The sequence below is a fragment of the Sminthopsis crassicaudata genome, chromosome 6 (genome assembly GCF_048593235.1).
Source record: "Sminthopsis crassicaudata isolate SCR6 chromosome 6, ASM4859323v1, whole genome shotgun sequence".
NCBI lineage: Eukaryota > Metazoa > Chordata > Mammalia > Dasyuromorphia > Dasyuridae > Sminthopsis > Sminthopsis crassicaudata.
The window spans coordinates 240,997,147-241,011,674 of record NC_133622.1 but is presented as its reverse complement, the minus strand read 5'-3'; the positions used below and the strand labels follow the sequence as shown (position 1 = coordinate 241,011,674).

The 14,528-nt window shown below is 35.0% G+C and overlaps 1 protein-coding gene across 1 annotated transcript; it reads left to right on the top strand.

The window, feature by feature from the left end:
• Positions 1-927, top strand: LOC141547486 (olfactory receptor 5W2-like). Its single transcript, XM_074275885.1, has one exon. The coding sequence runs from the start codon at positions 1-3 to the stop codon at positions 925-927; it is 927 nt and encodes a 308-aa protein (XP_074131986.1).
• Positions 928-14,528: the final 13,601 nt, after the last annotated feature.

Sequence of the window (14,528 nt, the reverse complement as noted above, 5' to 3'; positions counted from 1 at the left end):
ATGGAGAATTATTCCATCCCAACTGAATTCATCCTCTTAGGAATCACCAATGATCCAGAGCTAAAAGTAATTCTTTTTGTCCTCTTCTTCATCATTTATTTGGTTATTCTTATAGCAAATCTTGGGATGATCATCTTAATCAGGATAGACCCCCAACTCCATCTGCCCATGTACTTCTTCCTAAGTCACATGTCATTCTGTGACCTCTGCTATTCCACAGCTGTAGGACCCAAGATGCTGGTGGACTTCTTTGCCAAAGACACATCTATTTCCTTCACTGGTTGTGCTCTACAATTCTACTTCTTCTGTTCCTTTGCAGATTCTGAATGCTTATTGTTAGCCGTTATGGCTTTTGATCGCTACATGGCCATAAGCAATCCTCTGCTTTATACAGTAAATATGTCTAGCCGGATTTGCTACTTATTAATTGCTGGTGTCTACATGGTGGGGATGATGGATGCTCTGCTCCATACCACATTAACCTTCACACTGAGTTTCTGCAAGTCCAATGAGATTAATCATTTCTTCTGTGATATTCCACCTCTTTTATTAATCTCTTGTTCAGATACCTATGTCAATGAGATTGTGATCTTCACTGTGTTTGGTTTTATTGAAATGGTGACCATTTCAGTTGTCCTCATTTCTTATTGTTACATAATTCTCTCTGTATTTAAGATGCACTCCACTGAGAGCAGATACAAAACATTTTCAACCTGTACTTCTCACTTAACTGCAGTCACAATCTTCCAGGGTACTATCCTTTTTATGTACTTCAGACCAACTTCTGCCTATTCACTAAACCAAGACAAAATGACCTCCTTATTTTATACTCTTGTCATTCCCATGTTAAACCCTTTGATCTACAGTTTGAGAAATAAAGATGTGAAAGGGGCTCTGGGAAAACTGAAAAAGAAAATATGTTCTTAATATTGTTTGCTATTATTTCACTAAGATGGACTCTGTAGTGGAAGATTGGGGATCTGGAATTCAGTTCATTAAAGGTATGTTAAGTCACTTGAGCAGCTTGACTTTATTGAAGTGAAAATATTAACATGACAATACACTGATAATGAATCTCAAAATCTGAAAGGAACCACAGAGTTCAACCATTCACCTAAACAAGTATTCTGAAACTTCTCTGACAATTGCCTATATGTTAATTATTCCTTTGAAAGAGAAATTATCCATTTAAATGTATTTGTGTGGGACTGAGTACTAGATCCCCTTATCTAAGTTGACTATTCAGAGACATCATCAGATAGAAACAGTAAACATTTTGCAGTCTTTGGAAGGAGAGGTCCAAACAACACCAGCTAAGCAGACACAAAGCCTGTCAGCTCCTATCTCCCAACATTGTGCCTGGAGATGAGCTAAAAATAATGAATTGCTTAAATAGCAAAATGTTTGTGTTCATTGGAGGTACTGAAAAGGAAGTTGACATTGTCAGCAATATTGTCTACTTCCTGTAGGTCACATAACTTCTTGAAGCTTAGAGCTAAGGTCTGAAGTTCTCTGCCCCATAGCTCTCTGAGAATAGGGATCATGTGACTTCCTGAAACTTAAGCCTAAAATCTGACCCACTCCATCTCATAGACTTTTTGAGAAATCTTTACTTCTCCCATTAAGTCCCTCCTCTTTATTTCATACTTTTGAAAATTTCTCACACCAATTCTTATACATTTCTTCCACAAGGGCATCTTTACTATCTAGGCCTTCAGACTTGTCCCTCCTCTTCAGTAGCAACTGCAACCCATCCTCTATCATTTACAGCCAATACCTACACATCAGTGGAAGCTCTCAGGAACCAATTTAGCTAAGAAATCTTGAATTATTGTAGTGATTAATACATAAGCAAGGAGGTGATAGGATAATGCTGTTTAAAGCAATGAGGTGCAATCAGAGACCCCACTTACACCAACTCCCACTGTCTTGGAAACCTGTCATCACAGACCAAGAGATTGGCATCTGGCAGCCTGTGTTAGGCTACATTGTTGAGACCCAGTAGGTTCAGACCCATTATGCCATCACTCCCTCCTCAGGCAGTCCAGACTCACATTCATTCTGGACAAAGAGATAAAAATCTCCTCTTTTTGAGCAGTTTCAGGCTGATAAAGGGTACAGAGTCTGCCCTGTCTGGTGGAGTCCAGACTGAGGAGGAGAGACAAATGACTTGTAGGTGGCGTCAGCAGCATCTGGTGCTGAATATCACAGTCATATCAGGAGATTTTCAGTTCACCAAATAGTTATGAGTTATGAAAAAACTCTCATAAGTACATTAAAAAAATGCAAGGAACAAATATGAGCAAAAGAAAAAGAATAAACTAAAATAGGGTTACTAGAGACAATAGGAGCCTCACCCAGAAGAAGATTGAGGGGGGAAGATGAGGCTATCATGTCTCTTGTACAGAGAACGTTTCCTAAAATAAGTATTAAAGAACATTTTCCCCAAATTCCTGATTTTGTTTCCTCAAAAGAGTAGAGGCAATGGTTGAAACAGTGTGGCCTTAAGTGAGTGTGGCCTCTTTAGCAAAAACTCTAAAGCCTTTATAAGAAAAGACATATTCTAAGTGTTAACAAAACCAAAAGCAGTTTGACGCCACTGTAAGGGAGCATATGTGCAAAATCCATCTGCCAACGCTCCCCTAAGTATGCACCCTTCCTCCAGATAGTCCTTTGTAACAGTTCTTTCAGAATTTACCTGTCTGGGAGCTATATGAAGGACTATAGAAGTCAGGAGTTGAAGAATTAAAAGTGTCATGGTCGGGGGCAAACAGTAATAGCATGGGCAGCTGAATCTGCAAGCCTGTTTCCCTTGGCCTGAAGTGAATCCCTTCCTTTATGAAACATAACAGAAACCTCTACAGACCCATGGACAACCTGCAGTAATTGTTCCCCTGCATACTTAATGGGGGAATGTTTGGCTGTCAAAAATCCCCTTTCTTTCCATATAGCCCCATGAGCATGGAAGACATGAAAGGCATATTTGGAGTCAGTATAGATATTCCTTCTCCTTCCTTTCACCAATTCTAAAGCTCTGCTTTTAGCAAAAATGTTCTGAATCTGGTGGAGAGCCAGAATCTACAATGATTGATTCAGGATGAGCCTCAATTTGAAGAGCTGTGGAAACTGTTACTCTAAGGCCACTTGGGAGGATCATCCCAAAGACACAAGTTTTCTTTGAGAAGTAAGCAAAGCATCTGGGATTAAAGACCTGGCTTCATCATTCACACAGAATAAAAAGCTTTACATAGTGTAATGTCAGGGCTAGCTCTCTGGGGGGCCTTAGAATCAGCTCAAGGCTTTGGGATTAGTGGAGGAGTGAAGTGAAGGAGGCAGGAGAGCAGCACCACATGGCTGGTCAAAGATGGAGTCTGGAGCCTGAAGTCTTCTCTGTGGCCGAGATCACTGTGGCCAAGAGAGCCCTCTCTCACCGGGACTCCCTTAAACAACCCAGCATGACTACATTTCGCCATCATACTGGGCATGCACAGCTGTAGAACATCATATCACCATATTACCCTAATTATACACCAACTAGATTGACCACACCATTACATTACATCACATATATGCCTAGAGAACCACCATCTGCCACCAAGTAGACACTCCAAGCACCTTGCTCTCTTAAATTCAAGTACACCCTTTCAGAGTTCTGGTCTACCAGGTAGGGCTAAGGTGGGGGAGAGGTCAGTTTAGTTTTCAAGGTCTTAAAAACCTTGGTCTGATCAGGGAGTGATTAGATTATTTGCTTCCTCTCAGCAGAGAAAATAAGGAGGTGGAGGTGTGACCTAAATATTTAACAGACTGATAAACAAAGTGGGTCTTTGGATGAGAAACTCTTGCCCCAGGAAGCAAGCTAAGGATTTTTATGGCAGCAGCCAGAGAAGCCTCCAGGGCTGGGCTGCAGATCAAGACATCATCTATATACTTGTATCATGTCTCCTGTCTTCTATTGACCACTTGTTTCAATTACAGAAATTTGTTATAAGAGGAAAAAGCAGGGACATTATTATAATATAAGATAATCAGTCAAAACTGATTCTTCAGGGCACATATATGACAGAATAAAGCATCCTTAGCTATGACAAACAATCATACAGTAATAATTCTATCTCATAGCCAGGAATAATTAGGTGGGAAACAAAGAAACAGAATTGGGAAAATGAGTCAAAAGGATTCCATCTTAAGCAGAGGCTAAGGTTGTCCTTTCAGCTCTTACGAAGATTAAGACATCCATCTATAATAGTTCAGGAAGGCATACCCCCAAGTAACTTATGACATTCCTCCTAAATGTTAGGTTACTGAGACTTAGTGATCCCTCAGATAATCATATCCAATTTCAAAATTCAAAACAATATTAATTACAATCTTGAGAGATTTCATCTCAATAGTTTCACTAATCAAGTTTTTAGATCCTAAACTATCTATCCCATGTGCCTGTAGAGCACAGCCAAAGCTAAATGCAGTACTGTTCCGTTAGAACCTTGCTCTAGGTACTTCAAGAAAGCTATAGATTAGATTTGTTATCATACTTATTAAACAGAGAGACCATTATGCATTTAAATAAATATTAAATAATTTGTTGAAAACAGATGGAGACCTTAGCAGAAATAATGATTTTCAGAGACCTTGCATTTCTAACAAATCTCTTAAAAGTTTCTTGCATTGCTAAGCATTTGAATCTTTGATACAGCATCAAAAATGACTTTGCCTTCATGCAAATAACTAGCATATTGTTTTCAATTCTAAGTTTATGTTAACTATTAAGAATTCAAAAACCTCCAGAAAACTAAAGATGAAGAGACTGGAATTCTGCACTCAGAACAAAGCTTTTTCTAAACCCCACAAGTTCACAAAGAAGGTACTGAAATCTACTTCCCCTGCCTGGCGAACCAGAAATCCCACCTCATGATTGCTGCCCTCCCCTGGGATAAGGTATTCTGCCTCATGGTGTCTTTACCTTTCCCCTCCCATACTAGGTAGCATCTCTCCTAACGCTACTCTGCTTTTTAATTCCACTTTTTTCTCCTTAGAGCTAACTGTTTTAAGGTACTTTCAGGATTTAGCTTGCCAGTTAAGGATATGCATCAATCTCATAGGTTACCCTTCTCCTGGCATATGCCAAGTTCCACCAGGAGCTTGGTCCTTTCCATAATAAATCTACCTTTTGCCAAAGATAATGACCAATGTTAATTCTTCACATGATTGAACCCCAGCTTTTGGTGCCTATCATTATGTGCTTTCTACATAACCCACATAATACCTAACAATGTTAGGTTTCAATATTAGGACAATAACACAATTAGCAATTTCACAATTTTCATAACACAGGCTATCACAAAAATGGACAGGAATCTCATGTAATTTACAATCTTTTCCAATTTTATTGTATGCCAATTAAAAAGTTATTTTAAAAATCCATACTTTATCTTGTGATATTCTAATTAGGTGCTCCATTCAAATTACCAATTGGTTTTACAAAACAATCACCTCTTTTTTTTTTTTTTTTTTTTTTTTGTTAAACTTTAATCTTTGAGATTCACAATATAGTTAATATCTAAATAACTTTGGACCAAATTTCATAAAGTTTATACACGTGTCCAGCATAACTCAGTTTTTACAAATTACTAAATATAGATTTTAGAAAGCAACATACTACATCTAATTAGGCGATACAAACATGTGATCCCCTAAAGTAAGCTACCAAATTTTATCAACTTATTTTAAAATTTAAAATAAAACCAAATACTAATTTAAGTGTCTAGTAGTAATTTTTCAATATTTGCACACAAATTTCTAAGATCTTGTGCTGAAAATAAACAAATTCACAATTCTAGCAGATTCCATTTAATAGTGATTGTCTTATATAATTGTAACAGTAAGAGATTCACCATATAAAATATACAACTCATCATATGTAAAGAAGTGGCCTTAACCTGAAGATTCCTGACATAAAATCCAATCATTAGAAGTTAATCTACAACTTTATTAAGTAGGAACATCAGTAAACTCATTCCTTCATTAAGACCTATGCAACTCTTCAGGAGGACCCCAGTTCAAATTTGATCTCAGACACTTAACACTTCCTAGCTGTGTGACTCTGGGCAAGTCACTTAACCCCAGCCTCAGGAAAAATAAATAAATAAATAAATAAAAATAAAAGAGACCTATGTAACTCAAATAAATTGTTTCTCAGGGATAACAATCTTACAAAATAGTTTTAAGAAGTTAACAAATTTCCAGTTTAAGAGGAATTCCAGAAAAATAATACTCCACTTCCTGTCTGTTTATTTTCTTTGATTGACATCAGCTTTCTTTGTTCTCTTTTATCTTCCCTCTTTCAAAGCTGCAAACTCTCAGGTCTTCAAGCTTTTAAAGTGCAAACCTGATCCAGATATCTATATCTATATCTCTCTCTATATACATGTATATATATATATATATATTTTTTTTTTTTTTTCCTTTTCCAGATACAAACTTTTAGTTACAAGCCAAATCTCAGTTCTACAATTTGAGAAAGAAACCATTACCTTTTGATGGGTTTTGCCAATCCATACAAATCTTTAAATCTTTCTTCTGTGAACCAGAAAAGGCCTGAAGATTAATTAAGCTGTTTGCTGCCAGGTTTTAAAAGCTGCCAAGCACTTTTCTATTTTTCCCAAAATTCTCAAACTCTTAACAGTCAATATAGAGAGATTCAATTTACATAAAACTGCTTTTACTATCATATCTCAAATAACAAATTTCATTGAACTGATTGGGCATATTTTCTCTCTCTTCCTCCTACCTTTTCCAATTTTTCTTCATCTCTTCCTTTCTATCTTCATCCTCTTCTTTATGTGTCCCTGCAGTCAGGGAAGGGGGGAAGGAGGAAGAAAGAGAAAATGTTTCTTTACTCTATGCATAATTTTCTTTGTGGAAGCTTTAATTTAGTTTAATTTGCTTCCAAATTACTTTATACACACACACACACACACACACAATTAATTTATCTCAACATTGGCATTGTATGTTTGTTGCATTAAAAAACCCATATAAAGTTATCTATATGAAGCAATTAAATTGAATATTCCGTTAACACTCATATAGCATTTGTTTTATGATAAGCACTTTTGCAATCTTGAAATCACCAATTATCAAACTCCCCAATCACTGCTCTCAAAAATTAGCTAATTTTACTTCTGTAGCCCCAGCTTGGCCAGAGCTGGGGTCCATAAGAAAAAAAGTCAAGCTTTTTCTCCTTTAAGGCAGGAGTCAAGGGTGTTAAGAAATTTTTCCCAGTGTTCCAACTGCAACTTAGACATTTTTCTTCTTTCTGGCTGCATTTTAAATCTTTCCAGGTAACAAAATCTAGCTCACAGAACAGACATGGCAAAAACATCCTGCAGAAAGATACAAACACAGACAAAAATTACATGAAAGAGGACCATTCCTTACCCACACAAAATAGCAATATCTCATCAAGTGCACTCTCTGGTGGCATTTTCGATTTTTGCTCCAAAGATTTGAGTTTGGACTGCTCCTTCCCTTTTTCCTTCTGGGGAGAGCAGCTCCAATGTCATGACTGTATACAAAAAGTCTCTTGGATCAGATCCCAAACCTGGAGCGATACCCCCACTCAGCAGTCATCCAGAACACCTCTGCTCTGTGCAGTTTATCAGGACATCCTTCTGGCTTCAATTTTAATTACTCAGGAGAGCTGTTGGAATATACTGGAGCCACCTGAAAATAGCTGCTGAGACCCAAACCAGAATGGATCTTCTCATGTGAGAGTATGTTACAAGGAGACTGAGAGGTAGTTGGTGTTCTCCAACATCTCTGAGAGGTCATTGTGTCATCTGACCTCTCTCTTCTTTCCTCTGCCTCCAGTTTTATCTCATTCCCAATCTGCAACACCTGTGTCAGCAAAGGCTTCCTTGCAGTTCCTTCAGATGTTATTGTGGGAAAGAGAGAGAGATAAGGCGAAGAACTTACAGGAATGTGTGAATTCTTTTTCTGTATTTTATTTTCATTATTTCTGTGTTTCCCCTATGACCTGTATAATATGTACAGGCTCATATTTACTTGAGCCTTGGCCATCTATAACCATATTTACTTAACCGGAGCTGATGACATTTATCGATATTTAGGTTATTAGCTGGACCACTATCTGCTTGTTTAAGCCTGAAGGCCTGGTTTTCTGTTTACTAGAAAATCAGGAGATTTGAGGGAAACAGAAACCTTCCATTCCAATCTCTCTGGATACCAACAACCAATTAGATTCCTCCCCTTCCCCTTCTCCATTCTCTCTTACTTGTGATGTAATCTCTTGTATAAAACTATGTATCTTTACTACTTCTTTAGACCTCCTACCAGGCACTTTCTCTTTCTTATCTTTCCATGGAGGGCTCATCCTCCAGAGATTTTCAATAAACAACTTTTTTGCCTTCTACTGAGTGATCTCTGAGTAGTTATTTTGGGTAAGGGCCTTCTATGTTCCTCACATTATGATCCACAGCTGTGGAAGCTCTCTGAGAATTGACCTATCCCTTAACACAATCTAAAGACTGCCCAAGGGCATAGGCAGTGTTAACTCAAGAGAGAGCAGCTCCATTCTCTGGACTGCTCTTTGCCCTTTACTCTGGATTATGTAGGTACCCATTAGCTGACTGTCTCACCCCACTTCTTCAGAGGCTTTCCTTCTGCTTCTGGTAATAATGTTTTTCCCTGTCTCAACAAGATTGCCTCTTCTAGTCTCTATCTTCTACTAAACTTACTTAAATTTGTATCACATTTTCTTCCCAGTATAATGTAAGCTCCTCAAGAGGAAGAATTATTTTTTGTTGCTCTGTTTGGATCCCTAGCAAATAACATGAAGCATTTTATGCATCAAATACTTATTAAAATATATCATAACACTAAACTGAAGTTTGTTTCCCAAATTCTGAAAGAATACAGGCTTCTTGAGACCAAATTTTACATCATTTTTTTCATTCTATTTACAGAGAATAGCACTCTACACATAGTAGAAGTTTAATAAATTATCAAATATAAGTATTTCTACTTCAATCATCATTTTAATTATGAGATAAATGAGGCATAAGAGGCATTCAAATAACCAAAAATATTGTAAATATGTTAAGGCAATCTGAGGAGATTTTTTAAAAATCCATTGGACTCCCCACTTTTACTTTTATTGTTGACATGACTATTGTTATTATTATCACTAACAATTATTAGAAATGATAAAATACAAAAATAATTAACATAGTTTAAGTGATTTCATTCAAAATTTCCCTGTTTCTCTTTACTTAAAGGATTCTTACATCCATAAATCTAATACTGCTCCATTGCCAATTAGTGCTTTGATATTTTAAATTTGATTCTTTAAAGAAATCTCAAAATCAACATGTCGAAAATTGAATTTATTCTTCCTCCATAAACTCACTTACCTTCCCTATTTCGGTCCAATTTTCTGATGCTATTTCAGTCATAATTTCAAGATTCTCAACTTCTGGTTTATATTTAACTCCTTACATAGCTAATTACTTCCTAAGTCTTCCCTATTCATGATCTCTATCACATTCATCCCAATCTCTCCTACTACATTGACATCACTGAAATCAATGTCACTTTTTTCTCTAGTATATTAGCAGCTTTCTAATTATCTTCTTTGCCTCACATCTCAACCATTTCCATTCCATATCTCATATAACTGTCCAATGGTTGTTCCTAAACCATCGATAAAACATATTACTCTCGGCTTCAATAAATTCCAATTTCCCTTTTACCAATGAAATAAAACGAAAAAAACTGTCATTTTTTTTTTGAACATGTCTCCAATTACTTGAGTATTATTAGTTGTGTAAAGAAAAAGGAAGAATGAGTTACTAATACTAAAAATAAAAAAAAAGTGATTTTACCACCAATATAAATGAAATTAAAGTAATATTATGAACAAATTTGCCAAATTATAAGTCAGTAAAGGTAACTGTCAAAGTGAAATGAATGAATATTTATAAAAATATGAATTGCTTTAGTTAACAGAAGAGATGAGTATATTAAATAGCCCTATCTTTTTTTTGAACATTTTTTATTAATTTTTATAATTATAACATTTTCTTTGACAGTACATATGTATAGGTAGGTTTTTTTTTTTTTTTTTTTTTTTTTTTTTTTAAACAACATTATCCCTTGTACTTCCTTCTGTTCCGAGTTTTTCTCCTCCACCCCCTCCCCTAGATGGCAGGCATTCCCATATATATTAAATATCTTATAGTATATCTTAGGTACAATATATATGTGCAGAACCGAATTTTGTTGTTGTTGCAAAGGAAGGATTGTATTCGCAAGGTAAAAATTATCTGGGAAGAGAAACAAAACAAAACAAAACAAAACACAAACAAAAAAAGAACAATGCTCTCAGTTTACACTCATTTCCCACTCTCCCTTTTCTGGGTGTAGCTGATTCTGTCCATCATTGTTCAATTGGAATTGGTTTCATCTTCTCTATGTTGAAGATATCCACTTCCATCAGAATACATCCTCATACAGTATTATTGTTGAAGTGTATAATGATCCCCTAGTTCTACTTGTTTCACTCAGCATCAGTTGATATAAGTCTCTCTAAGGCTCTCTGTATTCCTACAGTTGGTCATTTCTTACTGAACAATAATATTCCATAACATTCATATACCATAATTTACCCAACCATTCTCCAACCGATGGACATCCATTCATCTTCCAGTTTCTAGCCACTACAAAAAGGGCTGCCACAAACATTTTGGCACATACAGATCCCTTTCCCTTCTTTAAATAGCGCTATCTTAGAAAATAAAAATTATTGAACTCATCATTTATTATAGCATAGCATTCTATTATAACTACATGTCACAACTTGTTCAATCATTTAGCTATTTCTTTTCAGTGCTAAGTGCCTTTGAAAATTCTTATAAATCATTCCATTAACCCTCTGCCTTCAATCATATTAAAAGGTAACACTATTAAATCTTGAATGAATATGCAATTGATTTTTGTCATTTCTCCAGTTGAAATAACTATTATTGGGAAATACATATTGTTGTAGCTGGTTGGCCATATATCTCAAAGGAACACCCAAGAATAAGCTTTCATCTTTGGATATTTAATTATAATTTCAATAAATCAACAATGATCTGAGTTTAATATAAAGGTTGTTGATATAATTGGGAACAACTTAAGATTCACAAGGAAACCCTGCCTCAAAAGTTATGTGTTTCATATATGCATACTTGCCATATTATCAAATATTAATGTTTGTATATATATATATATATATATATGTATATATATATATGTACATATATGTGATGACTATGTTTATGTATATTATATGAATACCTTCCTCATACACTCTGTATCTCCATTCACACATCATCCAATTTGAGAAAACACTAGAGGATTAAAAGTTAAAATATGTCCCCCAGTTGTACTTCCCATCTTGAAATGAAAAAATGGTTCATTCAAGGAAGAGAAGATAAATGGATTTTCCCCTTTGGGTTAATTAGGTAAGTGTTTACATAATAGTGTAAAGATAAATCTGAGGCTTCCAATTTTTTTAAGTTTGAAATGTCACTAAATAAAAATAGAACTTCCCCTTGAGTTCATCACACAAGACACGACTGCTCTTTGGCTAGGTAAGTGTTAGAAATATCAAGAGATAGTTTTGGAAGAAAATCACTTCAGGAAAGACAAAGGTGAGACTATCAGGGATTTGTGACTAGCATGCCTTGTTGGAGACTTGATGACTCTGACAGAATTTAGTACCAAATAGCAGAGATGATGCTTCTCTCCATGGTTCAGAATCTGCATCCTCTAAATGAGGAATGAATTCACCTTCTCAGCTGTTGCTAGTTGAAATGGGCTTCAATAAGGAATTTTCCTCTTTTAACATAATAAATATTTTTTTTTAATTACTGACAAAAGGAGTTGAGTTAATTCCTTCTAAAAGTTTCCAAAGGAAAAACTTATGTTTCACTTTATTTTTTTTTTTGCTCAAGTTAAGAATATAAACAAGATCATTTTTTCTTCCCATTTGTTATCATTTTTCTATAAATCCTCTATATTCTTATTCAAAATTTGTATAGATATCAAATAAGCACATAGACCCATGCAATATTCTTGAAAAAGCATAGATTTCCTCTCTAGTTTTTTCTCCTTACAAACTCCATCAGTAAATCCCAAACACATAAAGAGTGCCAGATAGTAATATTGATAATTTTGATAATTTCCAATTGGTTGCACATTTTCCAATATCTGTCAGAGAGTGTTGCATTATAAAAATCTCATTTAAAATATTGAGAGGCCAAGAATTGTAGCAGAAAATAAAATTTAAGAATCTTTTATACTTAACTGAAAACACCAGGGAAAGTGGAGAATTTTAGAACAATGGGTTGTCAATAGAATTTTTAGGAATGTTATTTTCTAAGTTTATAGACTTTTGCATTATTGTAGAGGAACTTTCAATGAAGAAACCCACTGTATCATTGCAGATCAGAATTTGTTCCCCAAATGATAATTTTATGAAAATATCTGAGGTTTGTGAATGGGTAAATGACTTGTTTGTGATGAAACCAGTCAGTATAAACAAAAGGTACAACTTGACACCAGTTTTACTGAATTCAGAGACCAGTACAATATAGATTAAGAATCTGGGGATATTTTTATACTTATGACAGCATTTTACAAATATTCATCAAAATGAAAGAATAATAACAGATTTTTTTTAAAGATTGCAAAAATCTTAATGAGAATATTTTCTTTTGAGACTCATGACAAGAGCTTGCATAAAATATAAATGTGTTATGTTCCCCCTTTGCAGTGAAGGAAAGTGAGACTCAGAAAGCTACATTCAAATATCCTTAGTTATTTTTTTAATGTGTGTCAGAGGGAAGACTTCATAACTCTATGGGTAATTCTAAAGGCTTGGTTCAATTGTCCTTCAGTTTGGAAGATCAAAATAACATCACTATGTCAGAGTCAAGTTAATGTGTCCAAGTGTGGCTGATTAGACCAATACAAATTTGCAATGCTTTGTCTCAGGTCAGACACAAAGAGACCCCATGAATATCTGGGGTGGATTCTCTAATTTTGTGTGTCTTGCTTTTCTTCTGAGCTAGTTATTTACCTGATTCTTACTATATACATAAAAAGACATACTAAAACTGATTGAGCACTTGAACAAGAATGAAAATAACTAGTCTCTTCAGAAACTATCATTATGTTTTGTTTTGTTTTGGAAAGATTCTATATGTACCTCCCTCAAGCCATCTTTGTTTTTAAGGGTACCATCATCTTTCCAGTCACCAAGATTTGCAATTTAGCCCCCCATTTGTCTCTATGAGTGTGTGTGTGTGTGTCTGTCTCTGTCTATCTCTGTCTCTGTTTCTCATTCTCCTCTCTGTATGTCGGTTTTTTGTTGTTGTTATTGTTGTTGTTGTTGTCTCTGTCTCTGTGTCTCTGTGTCTATCTGTCTCTTTCCCTCTCTTATACACACACACACACACACACAATACTCATTCAGTTGCAAAGTTCTATCAGTTTTGCTTTTATGGCTTATCCAACCCTATATAAAATGATAAGATAGGATCCTTGAGGAAGAGGAGATTAAGTAGTAACAGGGCAAAATAATTGATAGAAATAAAGTAGAAGAGTTAACTGTGATTAAAAAAAAAAAAGAGACATACACAAACACAATAACAATGATTAGGAGTAGAATTTATTACATTAAAAATAGTACTGAAAGTAATCATTGATCTCAGAAAAAAAAGTCAAACATATTATGCGTTTCCCCAGTGATTATTACATTGTCTGCACACAATATGTCCTTATTAAATTTTTATTGAGTAAAAGTCCCGTTTACTATTGAAGAGGCTCAGGATTTTTTATGTATTTGATCACAATAACAATTAAAATATAGGAGGCTGGATTTCAGTTCAAATACTCCTGAATTCAATTTTAGTGATGCTTTAAAATGCATCAGTTCAGTTGGTTGGAGATTGCAGCACTTAGAGTCATATATTTATTTGTCTGTTTATTTGTGGTAAGGAGAGATTATGAAATAATACTGATCATATTTCTCAGAATTATTATCAGGAGACCTTTATTATTACTCTCTTTATTCTCTCATTATTAACTGTGTGACCAAAGGCAAATTATATAATTTCCTTGAACTTTTTTCACAGAGGAAAATATGAATTACTTACAATGGGAGTTCATACCTCGTGGGTTTGTGCTGGGGAATTTGTTTTAAGCTTTAAAATACTATGCAATTGTGAGGCATCTTTAGTTCTTCATTTCCTTCTCTGTCTTTTGAATATCTTGTGTGAATAAGATGGTTTTATATATTTTTGGCATTATAAGTAATGGACAGGAACTATTTGTCTCACTCTTACAGATGAGAAGCAATCCAAAAGTTCTGCATTCATTAGTTTTACAAAAAGTGAAAACAGAATTCCTTCACAAGCCTGTTTCCTGTTCACAGAAACAGAAGAGAGAACAAAGCAGAAATA

Bases quoted from the DNA above. Each gene is read 5' to 3' on its own strand.
- LOC141547486 (XM_074275885.1), top strand. From the start codon at position 1: ATGGAGAATTATTCCATCCCAACTGAATTCATCCTCTTAGGAATCACC.